This window comes from Gastrolobium bilobum, unplaced genomic scaffold (genome assembly GCF_033153095.1).
Source record: "Gastrolobium bilobum isolate Gb01-03AN ecotype WA unplaced genomic scaffold, APGP_CSIRO_Gbil_v1 utg4848, whole genome shotgun sequence".
Taxonomy (NCBI): domain Eukaryota; kingdom Viridiplantae; phylum Streptophyta; class Magnoliopsida; order Fabales; family Fabaceae; genus Gastrolobium; species Gastrolobium bilobum.
The window spans coordinates 481,776-498,720 of NW_026899359.1; the positions used below are offsets into that span (position 1 = coordinate 481,776).

The 16,945-nt window shown below is 37.6% G+C and overlaps 1 protein-coding gene across 1 annotated transcript; it reads right to left on the bottom strand.

Annotated features, from left to right (window-relative positions):
* Window positions 1–298: 298 nt before the first annotated feature.
* Window positions 299–1,418, bottom strand: LOC133289875 (uncharacterized). The gene is made up of 2 exons (XM_061487897.1): window positions 1,062–1,418; window positions 299–936 (listed from the first exon to the last, which is right to left on the bottom strand). The coding sequence occupies exons 1-2, from the start codon at window positions 1,197–1,199 to the stop codon at window positions 793–795; spliced, it is 282 nt and encodes a 93-aa protein (XP_061343881.1). The 5' UTR covers window positions 1,200–1,418; the 3' UTR covers window positions 299–792.
* Window positions 1,419–16,945: the final 15,527 nt, after the last annotated feature.

The window sequence follows — 16,945 nt, forward strand, 5'->3', positions numbered from 1 at the left end:
AGATACACAAGTGATACTCAAATAGCATAAAATTTCTTTGTGCTTTTCAATCCCTTTTGTTTTTGTTTTTTTTGGTTAAAAATAACGAAAATCTTGTTATCCAAGCTAAAATTTTCGAATAACATCATGTGACTGCGTGGTAATTGCAACCGTCGTTCTATTTTCTAAGAGGAAGAAATGAATATTCTTGAAAAAAGGGGGGTGGTGGCCCGGTGGGGTAGGGAAAATGAATAAAGCACAAAAAAAAAATTGACACACAAAGAGCACAGGTAGCATTTTAATTATGGCTTGATTAATACACTTTCATATAGGAGAATCTAGAGTCGATAATGTTAGGAACGCAAATCCTATCGGAAGAGAAAGAACGAAAACGAAATGAACAAAGACCGATTCCGTATTTTGCATGTTTGGTAATTAAACTGAGTTTACATTTACTTATGTATAGAGTTACTTCACCCGTAAATCTCGCTAATAACAGCTCTCTTCTCTTTCTTATTTACAAAACAAGCCTTATTCACTTTCCTATTTACAAAAGCTACTTCCTACTCTACTCAGCACGTGACAGTACTACGTACACATTCACTGAATAGTCCTTGGCCCACTTTCGTATCAGAAAAGCTACATTTGATAGAGCAACAACTATACATAGCTCTTCCATGCTGCAATGCAACAACTAATATAATCTGCTTATACATGGAAGAAAATCACTCCAAGGGCATAAAATCAGTTCCTTGATATTGTAGATGCTTCTCTGATAACCCTGTTTCCTTCCTGTCTCAGATTGTACATAAATCAAGAAGAGTTACCCTTATAAATAAGAAAATTAAGTGTTTCCAGAGCAAAATAGATGAAAGTTCCTGGTGAATGAGTAAAATAGCACCCAAAATTGGATCCCACCACACATTGCCACCCACTCCCATACACCGTGTCAAATTCCTGAAAAAACAAACACCACCGCCATTTAATCAATGGAAAAAAAATAAAATAAAAAATAAATAAATGAAACATATTAACGTCAAAACCACAATTCAATTTAGGGGGAAAATAAAAAAAGAAAGAACCTTCTTGATATATGCTGCAATAGAGATGCAATCAGAAACATCATAGAGATCAAGGGCCTGAGAAGCAGAGGCCATAGCTTGGATTTGCATCTTCAGCGGCATGTCAGTTTCTTTCACCATAGCTTTTCCTTCCAACATCTTAATTTGCCCTCCTCAAATGATTCTTCTTGTTCTATATATATTGTAAGGGCTTAAAGATTCTGAATGATGAGATAGTACAAGATTCTATTATCTACTGCTGAGATTCTGGCTGGCATCAGAAAAATAAAAAAGCCCCCCAAGTTCAAGATGCAGCGCTATGCTTCCAAGTTCCAACAATGATATGATAGATTTAACAATTTGGGTGATTTTTATGGATGGAAATGGCACACTACTTTGAGAGTGGCACGTAACCTGGCCTTTTTGTACACCTATCTTGTGTCTACATCTGCTTCTGTCTTATCTCTTTTCTCAATTCATTTTTTGAATTTTTTTTTTTTTTGAAAAGTCTCTATTCTTACCCCCGTTATTTTCTATTAATAAATGATTTAATACGTAAGTTAAGGGAAGAAATCCTCTAGAAAAATTCTACCCAAAAAAATAAATAAAAATCCTAAAGGCAGAGAGAGAAAGGATGAATAAATTAATAGTTTTAAATATATATTTTTATTAGATGCTTTACGACTCTATTACATAAGTTGTTTTATAGGAACACACTACCTAATAATTTTAATAAAATATATTTTGTGTTTATCTATTATATTATAAAATAATCATATTAATAAGAAAAAATATTTATCATTTGGAAGGACATAATTTTATATTATTTTAAACAAAATAATTATATTTTATTATTTTTATACTACAATTTAAGCGGAAAGACAAAAGAATAATATTATGAAAGAGAGAAAACGTAAAAAAGAAATTAAAAATATATATTAAAACATAGTCATTCGCTTGAATTGACATAAAATTATATTTTTAAAATTAACAACGTTTTTCTTTCTTATAATATATGTTTAATTTGTTTTGCTTAATTATTTTTTCCATGAACTTAATAATATAGATATAAAGGCGAGAAAATCCTAAGGAGAAAGAGAGAAGGGAGAAAACAAAAAAATAAAAAATTAAGAGATTTAAATTTATGATTTTATCACATATTTTATAAAAGTTAAATTGGTTATTTTAAAGCAGAACACTTCCTAATTATTTTATACGACGTTTTTTCTGCGTTTATTGCAGATAAGTTATCTGCGGTAAACTTAATACGACGTTGTTTTGGGGCAAAAATTATGGTATTTTTATAATTTTAATTTATTTCATGTTATAATAGTCTTTATATTTATAATTTTTTAAGATTTCAATACCAAAATAACTTCGTTTTGAAAATAATTACAGATAACTTATTTGCGGTCACTGTCAAACTATTTTTCCGTAATTTTATATAACAATTGTTATCCATCCGTTATGTAATAAATATCCCATATTAATCATTTGTATTAAAAAAATTTAGAAAAATAAGCTTGAATAAAGAACACACTTTTAGAAAATTTATAAGCTCAAAAGAAGAACAATAAAAATAGAAATTCTAATTAAAAGTAAAATATGCGGTTAAAAAATTGTCATTTAATAAGTTGGAACAACTTAATTACTTGTATCAAATTGGAGTTCTGAATATACATTTACGTTACCAACTTGATAAGAAAACTTTATTTAATTGTGTCCTGACTTGATCGAATTTGTCAATCAATTAATGAATTAGTGAAAAAATTTAAAAAAAAAAGTTACTTTTTTAGACTAAAAAAATGTAGTGGAGATTGCTTAATTGAAAATGGCTCACGAGTCACGAGGATACGTATCTATCCTTCTTAATCCTAGGGGTAGAAAATAGAAATACGATATAGTCATCTGCATCCCCATAAAAATATATTATAATATAGTATATCAGCGCCCGGATTGCTGCAGAATGTAGATTAAGGGTGAATCCACGCACTGAAATCCATGGATTATCACAAATCAAAACCTTGTGCTGCTTGACGTAATTCGCATTTATCCCAATCCTTTCGTTGAGAAGGGGATTGAATTGTGATAAAGTGGCATCTCTCTTTCTTATGCGTCATAGACACCTAAGACTGTCTTGGACACGAGAGCTTACGGTATTGAATTGTGGCCCATATACGGGTCTGGTTCCATTTCATATTACAAAAAAATAGCCCTTTTCAACGTGTCTTAGGGGTAGTTTGTTAGAATGATTTTTTTAGTATTTTCAGGAAACTGAAAGTGATAATTTTATTTATTCATGTTTGGTACAAGATTTTTATTTCAAGAATTTAATTTTTCCGAGATTTTATTTTGTGTGTAAATTATTTTGAAAAAACTATCCAGGAATACCATTCAAAAGGTGGTATTTTAAGATTTCTATGACAAGAAAAAATTTAATACAACTAAACATAGCATCAAGAAAATCAACTCAATATTCCCAGTAATATGTTAGTCTACCAAATAAATTTTTGATAACATTCACAGAAAACTCATTTTCTCATTATATTCCTGAAAATCATAATTCTCGGGTAAAAAAAAATTTCTCCTCTACCAAACGCTTCCTTAGTGTCTGTTGGAATCTTCTATTTTTTAAGCTATAAATTACTTATAAGATAAAACTAAAAAAAAAACTTGAAAAAAATTAAAAGTTATTTGGTAATTATATAACAATTTTAACTTAAAAATTATTTAAAATCACATATTTCAATAAAATTCTTTCTCTATTTCTATATCTCTTAATTTAAAAAAAAAATACAATTCAAGAAAAGCTAATTAGAGTTTTTTTAAAAAAAATCTCCTTCTAAAAGCTTTTAACTTTTAATTTTTTCTATATTATTAAAAAATACTTTTTATTATAATAGCTTTTTTCAAAATCTATTTGGTCTAACTTCTATTTATAAGTAGCTTCTAATTTAAAAAAATAATTCAAACAGACATTTAGTACTGCAATAAAAGTATTAAACTTTCCTTAATCAGTGTCTATATAGATTTTTATTTTATTTTTGTAGAGATGTCTATATAGATTTTGGGTTTAAACGGATACATGCTTTCACAATGTTAGATTTTTTTATTTTTCAATTTTGGGTACAGATTTCATAATGCAAGACTATAATTGAGAATAAATTTTCTTGTGTTAAAATTTTTATTTGATCATGTAAAAAAAATTATATTTATTTTTCTCTTTACATTATCTGAAAAAAAAGATAGGCATAAAATTTGAAAAAAGTATTTGTCATTTTAAATGACATAAAGTTATGTTATTTTAAGAGAGACATAAAAAATTTTATTTAAAATTTAAATTAAAAAATAATAATTACTTTCTCTCCCACGATTTTCATTCATTGTGTCTCTCTCTCTCTTAAAATAACATAATTTGTGTCATTTAAAATAACAAACATCAAATTCATAAAATTTTAACATAATTACCCCATAGACTATCCTACAACGTATTCATTCAATTGTTTGACCAAGAAAACTTCGTACCTCCACGGCTCCACACAAGCTAGATTCTTCGTCTTGAAAGAGCCCAAAAAAAAAAAATCAATCGAAGGGACACTTGTAGAGTTGTGCGTAAAACAAGAAAAATAATACTATGTTTCCAAAAAAGAAATAATAATACTTTTGTCCCAAGGGCTTTTGACTCCAGTAGTTCGTTTTTGAAAATGTATCATCGGAACACATTCATGATGGAAGGATATACCAATGTAATGCATGATGACGTGGGAGGTGGGTTACCGTATTAAAATGCGTTCATAAAACAATCGTGTTCCATGGAACATGCAAACGGCCATGGCGTGGGAGTTGTAGCTGAACTGAACACGGCACCTGCGCAGCCGCGTCTCTGTGGTGTCAGGGCGTACTGACGCGGTGCCTGCGAAGCCGCATCCCCTCCCATTGTCGCTGATCTAGAATGCTGTCAGGAGATTTTTGTAAACAGAGAGCAAAGTGTATGGGTTCTGCGAAACTAAAACAACATATTGCAGAAGAGCTTAAGTCCCCGGTGTGGTGGGTCCCCACGTAAAAAAGAGGAATAAACATTGTGGTTCTTTGAAGAAGATAAGATCATTACTCGAGATCATAGGAGAGAGGTAACCCCTTATTTCTGTCCATGCATTACTTTGCTGTCATTTTGTTCATATACATTGTGTAGCGACTAGGCCCAAAAGAGTTATCCAACAGCCCAAACGCTTAAATGATTACTGGGCTCTTTAAACATTACTCTTTATGGAATGTTATTTTAATAGTCTATTAGTAATAATTGTACTAAGGAATATATAAAGAAAATACAGAATAGAAGAAGATAATCAGAAAAGCTTTCACAAATATCTCTCTCTCTTGTTATCTTCTTCTTCTTCCCGCTCTTTCTTCCTTCGCGCTACATTGGTGCTTTCATTGATTCTCCTTTGCTCATCCATGGCAGAGAATATCAACGCACGTTCTCGGGATTTGCAAAACCAGATCACGGAACTCCAACAACAGCAATTACTCATTCCAGATCTGATTCGGGAGCAAGTTCACTTACTTCGCTCTAATCTGCACACTGAAATGCAAACAATGGTTGAATCGGTCAGAACTGCTCATATCGGCATCCTGGGTTCCACACCTCTGAATTATGCAGCAACAGCTTTTGATAATACAAACCAACCATGTGCTCAGCGTCCTCAGTTAGCTTTTCCACGGTTTGCATCCGGCGATCCAACTGATTGGCTTTTTGCGGTGGATCGTTACTGCCTCTATCATCAGATTCCTAATGGTGAGCGCCTCTTACTTGCTTCCTTTCATATCGATCCACCAGCGGCGTGTTGGTTTCAAGGACTAAATCGTGATGGCTTGTGCACTTCCTAGGCGCATTTTAATGTTGCTTTACAGCATCGATTTGGACCCACCGGTTTCGAAGACACTGCAGGGTTGCTCACAAAACTGACACAAATTGGATGGGTGGGTGATTACTAGATTCAGTTTGAGAGTCTCTCAAGCAAGTTACGCGACGTTAGCCCAGATCTGTTGAAGAGTATGTTTATTAGTGGATTAAAACCCCAGATCAGACGTGCGGTCTTGACGATGCGGCCACCGGATCTTCATGGCTCTTTTGCCTTAGCACGGCTTTTTGAAGATCAATTTGCAGAGGAGAAACCTGCTCCTCGGCAATGGACGTCACGTACCCCAACTCCGGCAACATTACCAGCACTTGTTGCCTTATTACCGTCACCAAAAAAGAGCACTGACGCTATCCCAGCTATTCCTATTCGAAGATTATCAGCGGCTGAGAGACAAGCTAAGCGGGATCGTAATTTGTGTTATAATTGCGATGAACGATATACTTTTGGTCACTAATGTAAGGGTAAAGCTTCTCTGCTGTATTTTGCTGGATCCGAAGATGATTTGGATGTGGACAATGCGCCCCTCGACCCAGTGTCTATAGATCCGGCCATTACAACATCTTCTCCACCCGAAATAAGCTTGAATGCCATGTTTGGCCATCACTCTTCGCGGTCTTTCAGATTACAAGGTTCCATTCATGGCCACTGTGTTCAGGTTCTTATTGATTCAGGGAGCACCCACAACTTTTTATCCGCACGCATGACGCATTATCTGGGCCTTACCTTACACTCCATCACACCTTTTCAAGTGCAGGTGGGGAATGGGGAGTTAATGAATGTCCAGCTGCTTGTTATCAAGTGCCTCTTTTGCTCCAATCTCATCAGTTTGTCGCTGATCTCTTTGTGCTGAATCTCAAGGGTGCAGATGTGGTATTAAGTATTCAGTGGTTGGCAACATTGGGCCCTGTTCTCACTGATTATACTACCATGACCATGTCCTTTAAATTTCATGATACTTCAGCCCAATTGCAAGGTGATACAAAAATCAGCCCAACTGCTATCTCTTCCTCACAATTGTCCAAATTAGCAACCCATAATGGTCTGGCAACTTGTTTCATGTGCTTTTCGGCTACTCCTGCCAATGTTGTTGTGTCCGTCGATTTACATACAGATTCGGACACTTTCCAATTGGTTCCAGCTATGGCTAAGCTACTATACCAATTTCAGGACGTCTTTTCCATTCCCCAGGAATTACCTCCTGATAGGAATCACAATCATCACATTCCTCTGTTACCAAATTCTAAGGCTGTTCAAGTTCGCCCTTATCGCTATCCACACTTCCAGAAATCTGAGATTGAGCGTTTAGTTCAAGAAATGTTGACTAGTGGTATAATTCGTCCTAGTCATTCTGATTTTAGCTCTCTGGTTCTGTTAGTAAAAAAAAAGATGGCACATGGCGATTTTGTGTGGATTACCGTGCCCTTAATGCAGTCACTATTAAGGACTGTTTTCCTATTCCCACGGTTGATGAATTACTTGATGAGCTCCATGGGGCTACCGTTTTCTCTAAGCTTGACCTACGTTCAGGCTATCATCAAATTCGAATGCATCCTAAGGATGTTCACAAAACTGCATTTTGGACTCATCATGGACATTATGAGTTTTTAGTGATGCCTTTTGGCCTTACAAACACACCTTCTTCATTCCAGGCAACAATGAATGGAATTTTTGCTGCATTTTTAAGAAAATTTGTTGTGGTTTTTTTTTATGACATTTAGTGTATAGTCAATCTTTGCAGGATCACATTGAACATCTTGCACAGGTGCTACAGCTATTACATTCTCACAAATTCTTTGCCAAAAGATCTAAATGCAGCTTTGTTACTGCCACTGTGGCGTTTCTAGGCCATGTTATTTCACAAGAGGGCGTCAATCCTGATCCAGCTAAGGTGCTAGCCGTGAAAGAGTGGCCCATTCCCACTTCTCAAACACAAGTTCGCGCCTTCCTAGGCTTGTCCGGCTATTACCGACATTTTATACCACATTATGCTAGTGTTGCAGCACCCCTAACTGATCTCTTAACTCGTGAGGGTTTTAATTGGAATCCTACGGCCACTCACGCGTTTCACCAATTGTAGGAATTACTAACTACTGCTCCAACGTTGGTTTTACCAAATTTTTCCTTGCCCTTTGTTATTGAAGTTGATGCTTCTGGGGTTGGAATTGGGGTTGTCCTGCTTCAACAGGAACACCCACTTGCTTTTTTTAGCAGGAAATTTCCCCCTCTGATGCAGAGAAAATCTGCTTATATCCGTGAATTATTTGCCTTAACGTCATCTGTAGCTAAATGGCGGCAATACTTATTAGGTTCCAAATTTCTTATTCGCACGGATCATCAAAGCCTACATTGTTTAATGACTCAAGTGATACAGACACCTGAGCAGCAGCAATTTCTATCTAAATTGTTTGGGTATGACTATTCGATAGTCTACAAGTCCGGTAAGACTAACAAGGCTGCTGATGCCTTGTCCAGACACCCAGATCATGACAAGTTGGGCTCCAACCCTCACTTTGCAGCCCTCACGGGCCCTGTATCAAATTGTGGGTCCTTATTACATGCAGAATTATTACAGGATCCATATTCTACTAAGATTATTACAGAATTACAGAATGGCAGCTCTACTTTGCCACACTGGCAATTTAAAAATGATCTGTTATATCACTGGGGCCGTCTCTTCCTTCCGGTTGGATCCACGTTGATTCCCTTACTTCTGGCCGAGTTCCATTCCTCTACCTTGGGTGGTCACCCGGGTATTCACCGAACGTTGGTCCGTCTTTGTGCTAGTTTCACCTGGACAACAGTACTACAGGATGTTAAAAATTATATAAGGAACTGTGAAACTTGTGAAAAGATCAAAGCAGCAAATCATGCACCTTATGGGTTGTTACAACCCCTTTCTGTTCCAGTTGCTATCTGGTCTGACCTTAGCATGGATTTTATCACCCATTTGCCTCCGTCGGCTGGGTACACTACCATTTTTGTGGTCTGTGACCGTCTGACCAAGGGAGCGCACTTCGCCCCTCTTCCACAGCGTTACACAACATCTAAGGTGGCTTCGGTCTTTTGGGATACTGTCGGCAAATTGCACGGTCCTCCCAGATCTATCGTTTCAGATAGAGACCCTCTTTTGTGAGCGACTTCTGGACCGCCTTGTTCAAACTGCAAGGTACCACCCTTTGTTTCAGTTCATCATATCATCCCTAGACCGACAGCCAAACGGAACGTACAAATCGAGTATTAGAGCAATACCTGAGGGCTTTTGTTCATGACCAGCCATCCACCTGGGCTCGTTTTCTGAGTTGTGCAGAGTACCACTTTAATACTGCTTTCAACTGTTCGCTGGGATCTTCTCCCTTCGAAGCAACCTTTGGTCGATAACCTCCTTCTCTGGTCCACTATTCCTTAGGAACCAGCCAGTTGGAAGCGGTTGACTCTCATCTTCGTCTCCGATCACAGATCCTGGGGGCACTGAAACAGAATCTGAGGAAAGCTCAAAACTTTATGAAAGAATCGGCTGACAAGAAAAGGAAAGACATCACCTTTGCGGTTGGAGATCTTGTTCTCCTTCGTCTTCAACCATATCGCCAAGTTTCGTTATTTCGTCGATCTTCTGCTAAGCTATGCCTCAAATTTTATGGGCCCTTTGAAGTGCTGGAGCGGGTAGGTGCTGTAGCCTATAAACTCAAGCTACCGGAAGGGTCACGGGTACATCCGGTTTTTCATGTATCCATGTTGAAACCATTCTTGGCAGATCGACAATACCAGTTGCATAGTATACCCGACAAGTTGACTGTTGTTCCACCGCGCCATATACCAGTGGCTGTGATAGCAAATCGTTCCATTTGGCGCAAGGGGGCTGAGGTACACCAAGCCTTGGTCCAGTGGTCTGATTTACCGCCGGATGCTGCAACTTGGGAAGATGAAAGGGAGCTGTGTACGAAGGACTTTGGGAAAGAAGGATGTGAGAAGATGCAAGCTGTCTCACTGACCTCTTCAGCATCCACTGAGAAGCTAGCTGTACCACTTACCTCTTCAGCGTCCAATGAGACACTAGCCACCGACACATCCACCAATGAGAGGCCAGATTTTATTATCCCTTCCCAGCTACCTTCTGGAACCATCCCTTCTATTAATGAGGAAGCAAACCCTAACTGTCCAGCCCTGAACGGACGGGCCTATAAGGACCCTGCGGACACGGTCCATCTTGATGGGGGAGGCAATGTAGCGGCTAGGCCCAAAAGAGTTGTCCAACAGCCCAAACGCTTAAATGATTACTGGGCTCTTTAAACATTACTCTTTATGGAATGTTATTTTAATGGTCTATTAGTAATATTTGTACTAAGGAATATATAAAGAAAATATAGAATAGAAGAAGATAATAAGAAAAGCTTTCACAAATATCTCTCTTCTTATCTTCTTCTTCTTCCCGCTCTTTCTTCCTTCGCGCTACACATTGACCGGGTGGATAAAGAATACACCCACCATAAAATCAATTTCAATAGATATGTCAATAAATTTTGCACAGACTGATCGAGATAAGCATTAATCATATACTTATTGACATTATTACCTAGATTATGCTCATTTGAAGTATCATTTCTAACTATCAAGCAATAAATACATTAGTAGCTGTTGTGGATATTTCCTAAACTTGCAGCTATCGATATACTGATGTCATTTGCTCCATATCTGTTTGTTCATTTTGTTTGTGGGCTGAAGCTTATGTTTTATTAGTGAGGCCCAATAAGTATTACTCTTATATGTTAGTTATCTGTAGCCTAAGTCAATACGCTGCGTTTTTACTGCTGTGATAACAAAACTAAAATGAGTGGCTTTAAAATACGTGGTCGAATTCTGTTTAATGGTTAAGCTTTCAGATTGTTTTTTCCTCTCTCTGGTTCATTTGGGTTCTTTGAGAGAAAAGAAGACTTAGGGTTTGTCGAACATTTTGAGAGGGTTTTTGAGTGAGAAATACTGAGAATCTCACCTCAGTTGTTTGGATAGATTTGTTCCTTGTGGTGAGGCGCATCCTTTAATCGGTTTATTTCTGGAAGATACGGTTATCAGAAATTGAAGATGATTCAAGATGGTGAGCTCGTGGACTGATGCAGAGCTGGTGAAACCGTGTAGCTGAGGTGCTGGTGTTATTGGTGCTTGCTTGAGAACGGTGTTATCTTGTCTTTATTTCTTTTTCTGATAGTTTTCGTTTCTTGAGATAAATCATTTGTAATTGTGGTGCTCTTCTCCAGATCTGGTATTTCTCTGTAATTGTGAGTAGGTGCTTATTTGCATGTTTAGTATATGCTGTGTTAGCTGCTGGTATATGTAAATTGCTGAACATATTTGTACATATTACTATTCTGAATATTAGTGCATGCTAGGGGGCGTTTGACCCTCACTGGCCAACTTGGACGTAGGAAATTCTTTTACAAAGAATTTCTGAACCAAGTATAAATTCTGGTGTTGTTCTTTATGTTTTCTCTTTCTGCTAGTTGGTTTTCTGGGGTGATTCTTGGTAGCTCTATACCAAGAATTGTAACAAGTGGTATCAAGAGCTTAGGTTCTTGGTTCCTTTTTTTTTCTTTTGGTCAGTATCTGTTTCTGTTCCGTGTTTTTTGTCTTTTTCCCTCTGGTCCTCGTGCTATCTGCTGTTGGAAGCTGAAGAGGATGGGTATCACCAAGGTTGAGGTGGAGAAGTTTGATGGGAGGGGTGACTTTAACATGTGGAAGATCAAGATGATGGCTGTCTTGGTCCAACAGAAGTGTGAGGATGCTGTTGGTCCTGAAAAGGATCTTCCTAATTCCCTGACACCTAAGGAACTAAAAGACTTAATGGCTTTAGCTCATAGTCTAATTGTTGTAAATCTGTCTGTTAGTGTCCTTAGGCGTGTTTGTAAGATAACTAACCCTAGAGAGCTTTGGGAAAAGCTTAAGGCTCTCTATCAAACTAAATCTGCCCCAAACAAGATGTTTTTGAAGGAGAAATTCTTTTCCTTCAAGATGGATCCTTCTAAGTGCCTGGAGGACAATCTTGATGAGTTTAACAAACTCACCTTAGATCTGGATAATGCTGGGGCAACTGCCTCAAATGAGGATCAAATTTTGATCCTCTTGAATTCTGTTCCAGATTCTTATAGGGGTGTAAAAGATGCTATAAAATACAGCAAAGGGGGAATGGACTTAGATGAGATAACTGAAGCTTTGAAAGCAAGGGAGGTTGAAATACTCTCCCATAAAAAGTCCCATGCTGAGGGGCTGGTTGTGAAGGGTAAAGGGAACAAGAAGGGGAAATTTAAAAATAAATGGAAGGGAAACAATAATGTATCCCAACCTAACCAGAACACACAAGGTAATAAAAATAAGAAGCAGCCAAAAGGTAAACTTACCTGCTGGTTGTGTCATAAAGAGGGGCATATCAAGAAGAATTGCCCTGAAAATAATAAGGGAGCTGCAAAGGCAGCAACCAAAACTGAGTATGCAAATTTACTTAGTGGGTGTGAGGGTGCTGAAGTCCTTATGGTGTCTAATAAGGGCTTTGAGGCTGAATGGGTTATGGATTCAGGTTGCACTTTTCACATGACTCCTAGGAAGGAGTGGCTTGCTGGTTTAAGGTTCCAAAAGGGTGGAAAAGTCCTTATGGGGAATGACCAGGTCTGTCAAATAGAAGGGATTGGGGCTGTCAAGTTTCTAATGGCTGATGGCAGCCATAAAATCCTCAAAGAAGTGAGGTATGTCCCTGACTTGAGGAGAAATTTAATTTCTCTAGGTATGCTTGACTCAAGTGGGCTGTTATTCAAGAGTGAGCAAGGTTCACTCACTGTTCTTAAGGGTAGTGAAAGTTTAATGGAAGGAAGGTTGATTAATGGCCTGTATATATTACAGGGCCATGCTATTTCATCCGAAAGCTGTATAACAGCAGCCAAGGATGATGAATCTGTTCTCTGGCATAAGAGAATGGGTCATATTAGCAACCAGGGTCTGTCTGAGTTATGTAAACAGGGTATTTTAAGTCCTAAGAAAGTAACTTGTGTTGATTTTTGTGAAAATTGTATTTTAGGGAAAACACACAAGTTACCTTTTCCTAGTTCTTCAAATTTTTCTAAATCAGTCCTTGATTACATACACTCTGATCTGTGGGGATCACCTAATGTTCCCCCTTCTCTCTCTGGTTGCCATTACTTCCTTTCGGTTGTGGATTCGTACTCTAGAAGAGTATGGACCATGTTCTTGAAGCAAAAGGATCAAGCCTTTGATAGCTTCAAGAACTGGAAGACCCTTGTAGAGAATGAGACTGATAAGAAAGTCAAGGTCCTAAGGACTGATAATGGGCTTGAGTTTTGCAATAATCAATTTTTTGATTTTTGCAATGAGCATGGTATTAAGAGGCACAGAACTTGTGCTGAAACACCCCAACAAAATAGGGTGGCTAAAAGGATGAATAGAACCATCCTAAATAAGGTCAGATGTATGCTGGCTGAATCTGGTCTCCCTAAATCTTTTTGGGCTGAGGCTGTTTCCACAGCCTGTTACCTTATAAATAGGAGCCCATCCACTGTTATAGGTCTTAAAACCCCTATGGAGCTTTGGTCTAGTAAGCCACCAAGTCTAGGACACTTAAAACCATTTGGTTGTCTTGCATACATGCATGTAAAACAAGATAAGTTGAGTCCTAGAGCTGTTAAATCAGTCTTTGTTGGTTATCCTTCAGGTGTTAAGGGATATAAGCTATGGCTCATAGCTGAAAGGAAATGTGTCATAAGTAGAGATGTGATTTTCGAAGAAAACACATTCTATAAAGACATATCCAAACTTAGTGACAAAGAGCATCCTCCTAGGACTGTTGAGTTGGAGGTGGAGCTGCCCAACAACACTGGGCAGCAACCTGATGTGGCTGAAAATGAACAACAACACACTGTTGCTGAAGTTCAAGATGATGGGAATGACATTCCCATTGAGGAGCATGATGTGGAAGTGGATAGAGATAATCTAGAGGATTGTTTGCTATCTAGAGATAGGACTAGGAGGAATATAAGACCTCCAAGTCGTTTTGCACATGCAGATGTCATAGCATTTGCACTCCAAGTTGGAGATGTGCTGGAGTTTAATGAACCCAGCTCATACCAAGAGGCTATGAGGCTGGATTCTAAAATTCATTGGCTAAAAGCCATGAAGGAAGAGATGGAGTCTCTTGAAAAAAATAAGACTTGGGTTTTGGTGGAGCATCCAAAGAACAAGAAGGTGATTGGATGCAAATGGATTTTTAAAAGGAAGCCAGAAATCCCAGGTGTTGAAGCTGCCAGGTTTAAGGCAAGGGTTGTTGCTAAGGGTTTTTCACAAGTTGAGGGAGTTGACTACAATGAAATTTTTTCCCCTGTTGTGAAACATGTTTCTATTAGGCTCATTCTTTCAGTTGTTGCAATTCATGATTTAGAATTGGAACAATTGGATGTCAAGACTGCCTTCTTGCATGGCAGCCTTGAAGAGCTCATATTCATGGAGTAACCCGAAGGATTTATAAAAAAGGGGGCTGAGAACAAAGTGTGCCTTTTGAAAAGGTCCCTTTATGGGTTAAAACAAGCCCCTAGGCAGTGGTATAAGAGGTTTGATGATTTTGTTTTGTCCAAAGGCTTTAATAGGAGTAGTTTTGATCATTGTGTGTACTTTAAACAATTGCATGATGACTGTTTTATCTACTTGCTGATTTATGTTGATGACATGTTAATTGCATCTAAAGACATAAATGAAATTAATAATATGAAATCATTGTTGAAAAAGGAATTTGAGATGAAATTTCTTGGTCCAGCCAAAAGGATACTTGGCATGGACATTACAAGGACTAGAGATGAGAGGAAATTGACTCTCTCTCAATCTGAGTATGTGAAAAAGGTCTTAAAGACCTTTGACATGTACCTGGCCAAACCTGTAAGTGTCCCCCTTGCTGGTCACTTCAGGTTGAAGGCTGTAGATGGTGAGTTAGCCTCGGATGAGGCTTCTCTTATGTGCAGTATTCCATATTCTAATGTTGTTGGATGCCTAATGTATGCCATGATAGGTTCAAGGCTTGATATTGCATATGGTGTTAGTGTAGTAAGTAGATACATGAGTAAACCATCTAAGGAACACTGGAATGCTGTGAAGTGGTTGCTTAGATACCTTAGTGGCTCTGTTGATTGCTGCATTCATTATACTGCTGAAAACTCAGTTAATTGTGATATTACTGGTTATTGTGATTCTGACTATGCTGCTGATCTTGATAAAAGAAGGTCTCTAACTGGTTTTGTTTTTTGTGTGGGAGGAAATGTGGTGAGCTGGAAGGCAAGCTTGCAACACATTGTGGCACTCTCCACAACTGAAGCAGAGTATGTGGCTCTCACAGAAGCTGTCAAGGAGGCAATGTGGCTACATGGAATTGTCTCTGAGTTGGGTCTAGGTAAGGACCCTCCTAAGGTATTCTCTGATTCTCAATCTGCCATACACTTGTCCAAAAATGGTGCATACCATGAAAGGACTAAGCATATAGATGTTAGGTTGCATTTCATAAGGGAAATAATTAGTAATGGTCAGGTTAGTGTGAATAAAATAGCAACTGAAATTAATCCTGCAGATATTTTGACTAAGACTGGTCCTCTTAGTAAATTTAGGGAGGCTCTAAATTTGCTAAAAATAAAACCTCCCTAAATTGCATGCATAGCATAGGCCTTGGGTTAAACGCCAGAAAAACTCTGGTGTGCACTTTATTTTGTTGTATGTTTAGTAAATAGGTGGAGATTTGTTGTGGATATTTCCTAAACTTGCAGCTATCGATATACTGATGTCATTTGCTCCATATCTGTTTGTTCATTTTGTTTGTGGGCTGAAGCTTATGTTTTATTAGTGAGGCCCAATAAGTATTACTCTTATATGTTAGTTATCTGTAGCCTAAGTCAATACGCTGCGTTTTTACTGCTGTGATAACAAAACTAAAATGAGTGGCTTTAAAATACGTGGTCGAATTCTGTTTAATGGTTAAGCTTTCAGATTGTTTTTTCCTCTCTCTGGTTCATTTGGGTTCTTTGAGAGAAAAGAAGACTTAGGGTTTGTCGAACATTTTGAGAGGGTTTTTGAGTGAGAAATACTGAGAATCTCACCTCAGTTGTTTGGATAGATTTGTTCCTTGTGGTGAGGCGCATCCTTTAATCGGTTTATTTCTGGAAGATACGGTTATCAGAAATTGAAGATGATTCAAGATGGTGAGCTCGTGGACTGATGCAGAGCTGGTGAAACCGTGTAGCTGAGGTGCTGGTGTTATTGGTGCTTGTTTGAGAACGGTGTTATCTTGTCTTTATTTCTTTTTCTGATAGTTTTCGTTTCTTGAGATAAATCATTTGTAATTGTGGTGCTCTTCTCCAGATCTGGTATTTCTCTGTAATTGTGAGTAGGTGCTGATTTGCATGTTTAGTATATGCTGTGTTAGCTGCTGGTATATGTAAATTGCTGAACATATTTGTACATATTACTATTCTGAATATTAGTGCATGCTAGGGGGCGTTTGACCCTCACTGGCCAACTTGGATGTAGGAAATTCTTTTACAAAGAATTTCTGAACCAAGTATAAATTCTGGTGTTGTTCTTTATGTTTTCTCGTTCTGCTAGTTGATTTTCTGGGGTGATTCTTGATAACTCTATACCAAGAATTGTAACAGTAGCCTTAAGCCCAAAATTTTGATGAATCTCCTCTTTGATCAATTTAGCTACCGTCAGGTTTGATTTGTATTATTTTTGTTTAATCTTTAAAAGTTAGATCATTGTGTCCTTGAAATTGTGTACCATATGGTAGACAGTCAACAAATATTTGGGAACTGGAACTCATTTTTGTCGAGGAATAAGATTTGGAAATGAGTTCGAATTTTTTCACAAAATTTCTAAATTCTAAAGATTATAACAACGATTTAATACGAAAACGCGTTTAACATGGTAGAAGTGAGAGTTAAAACATTGGCCGCA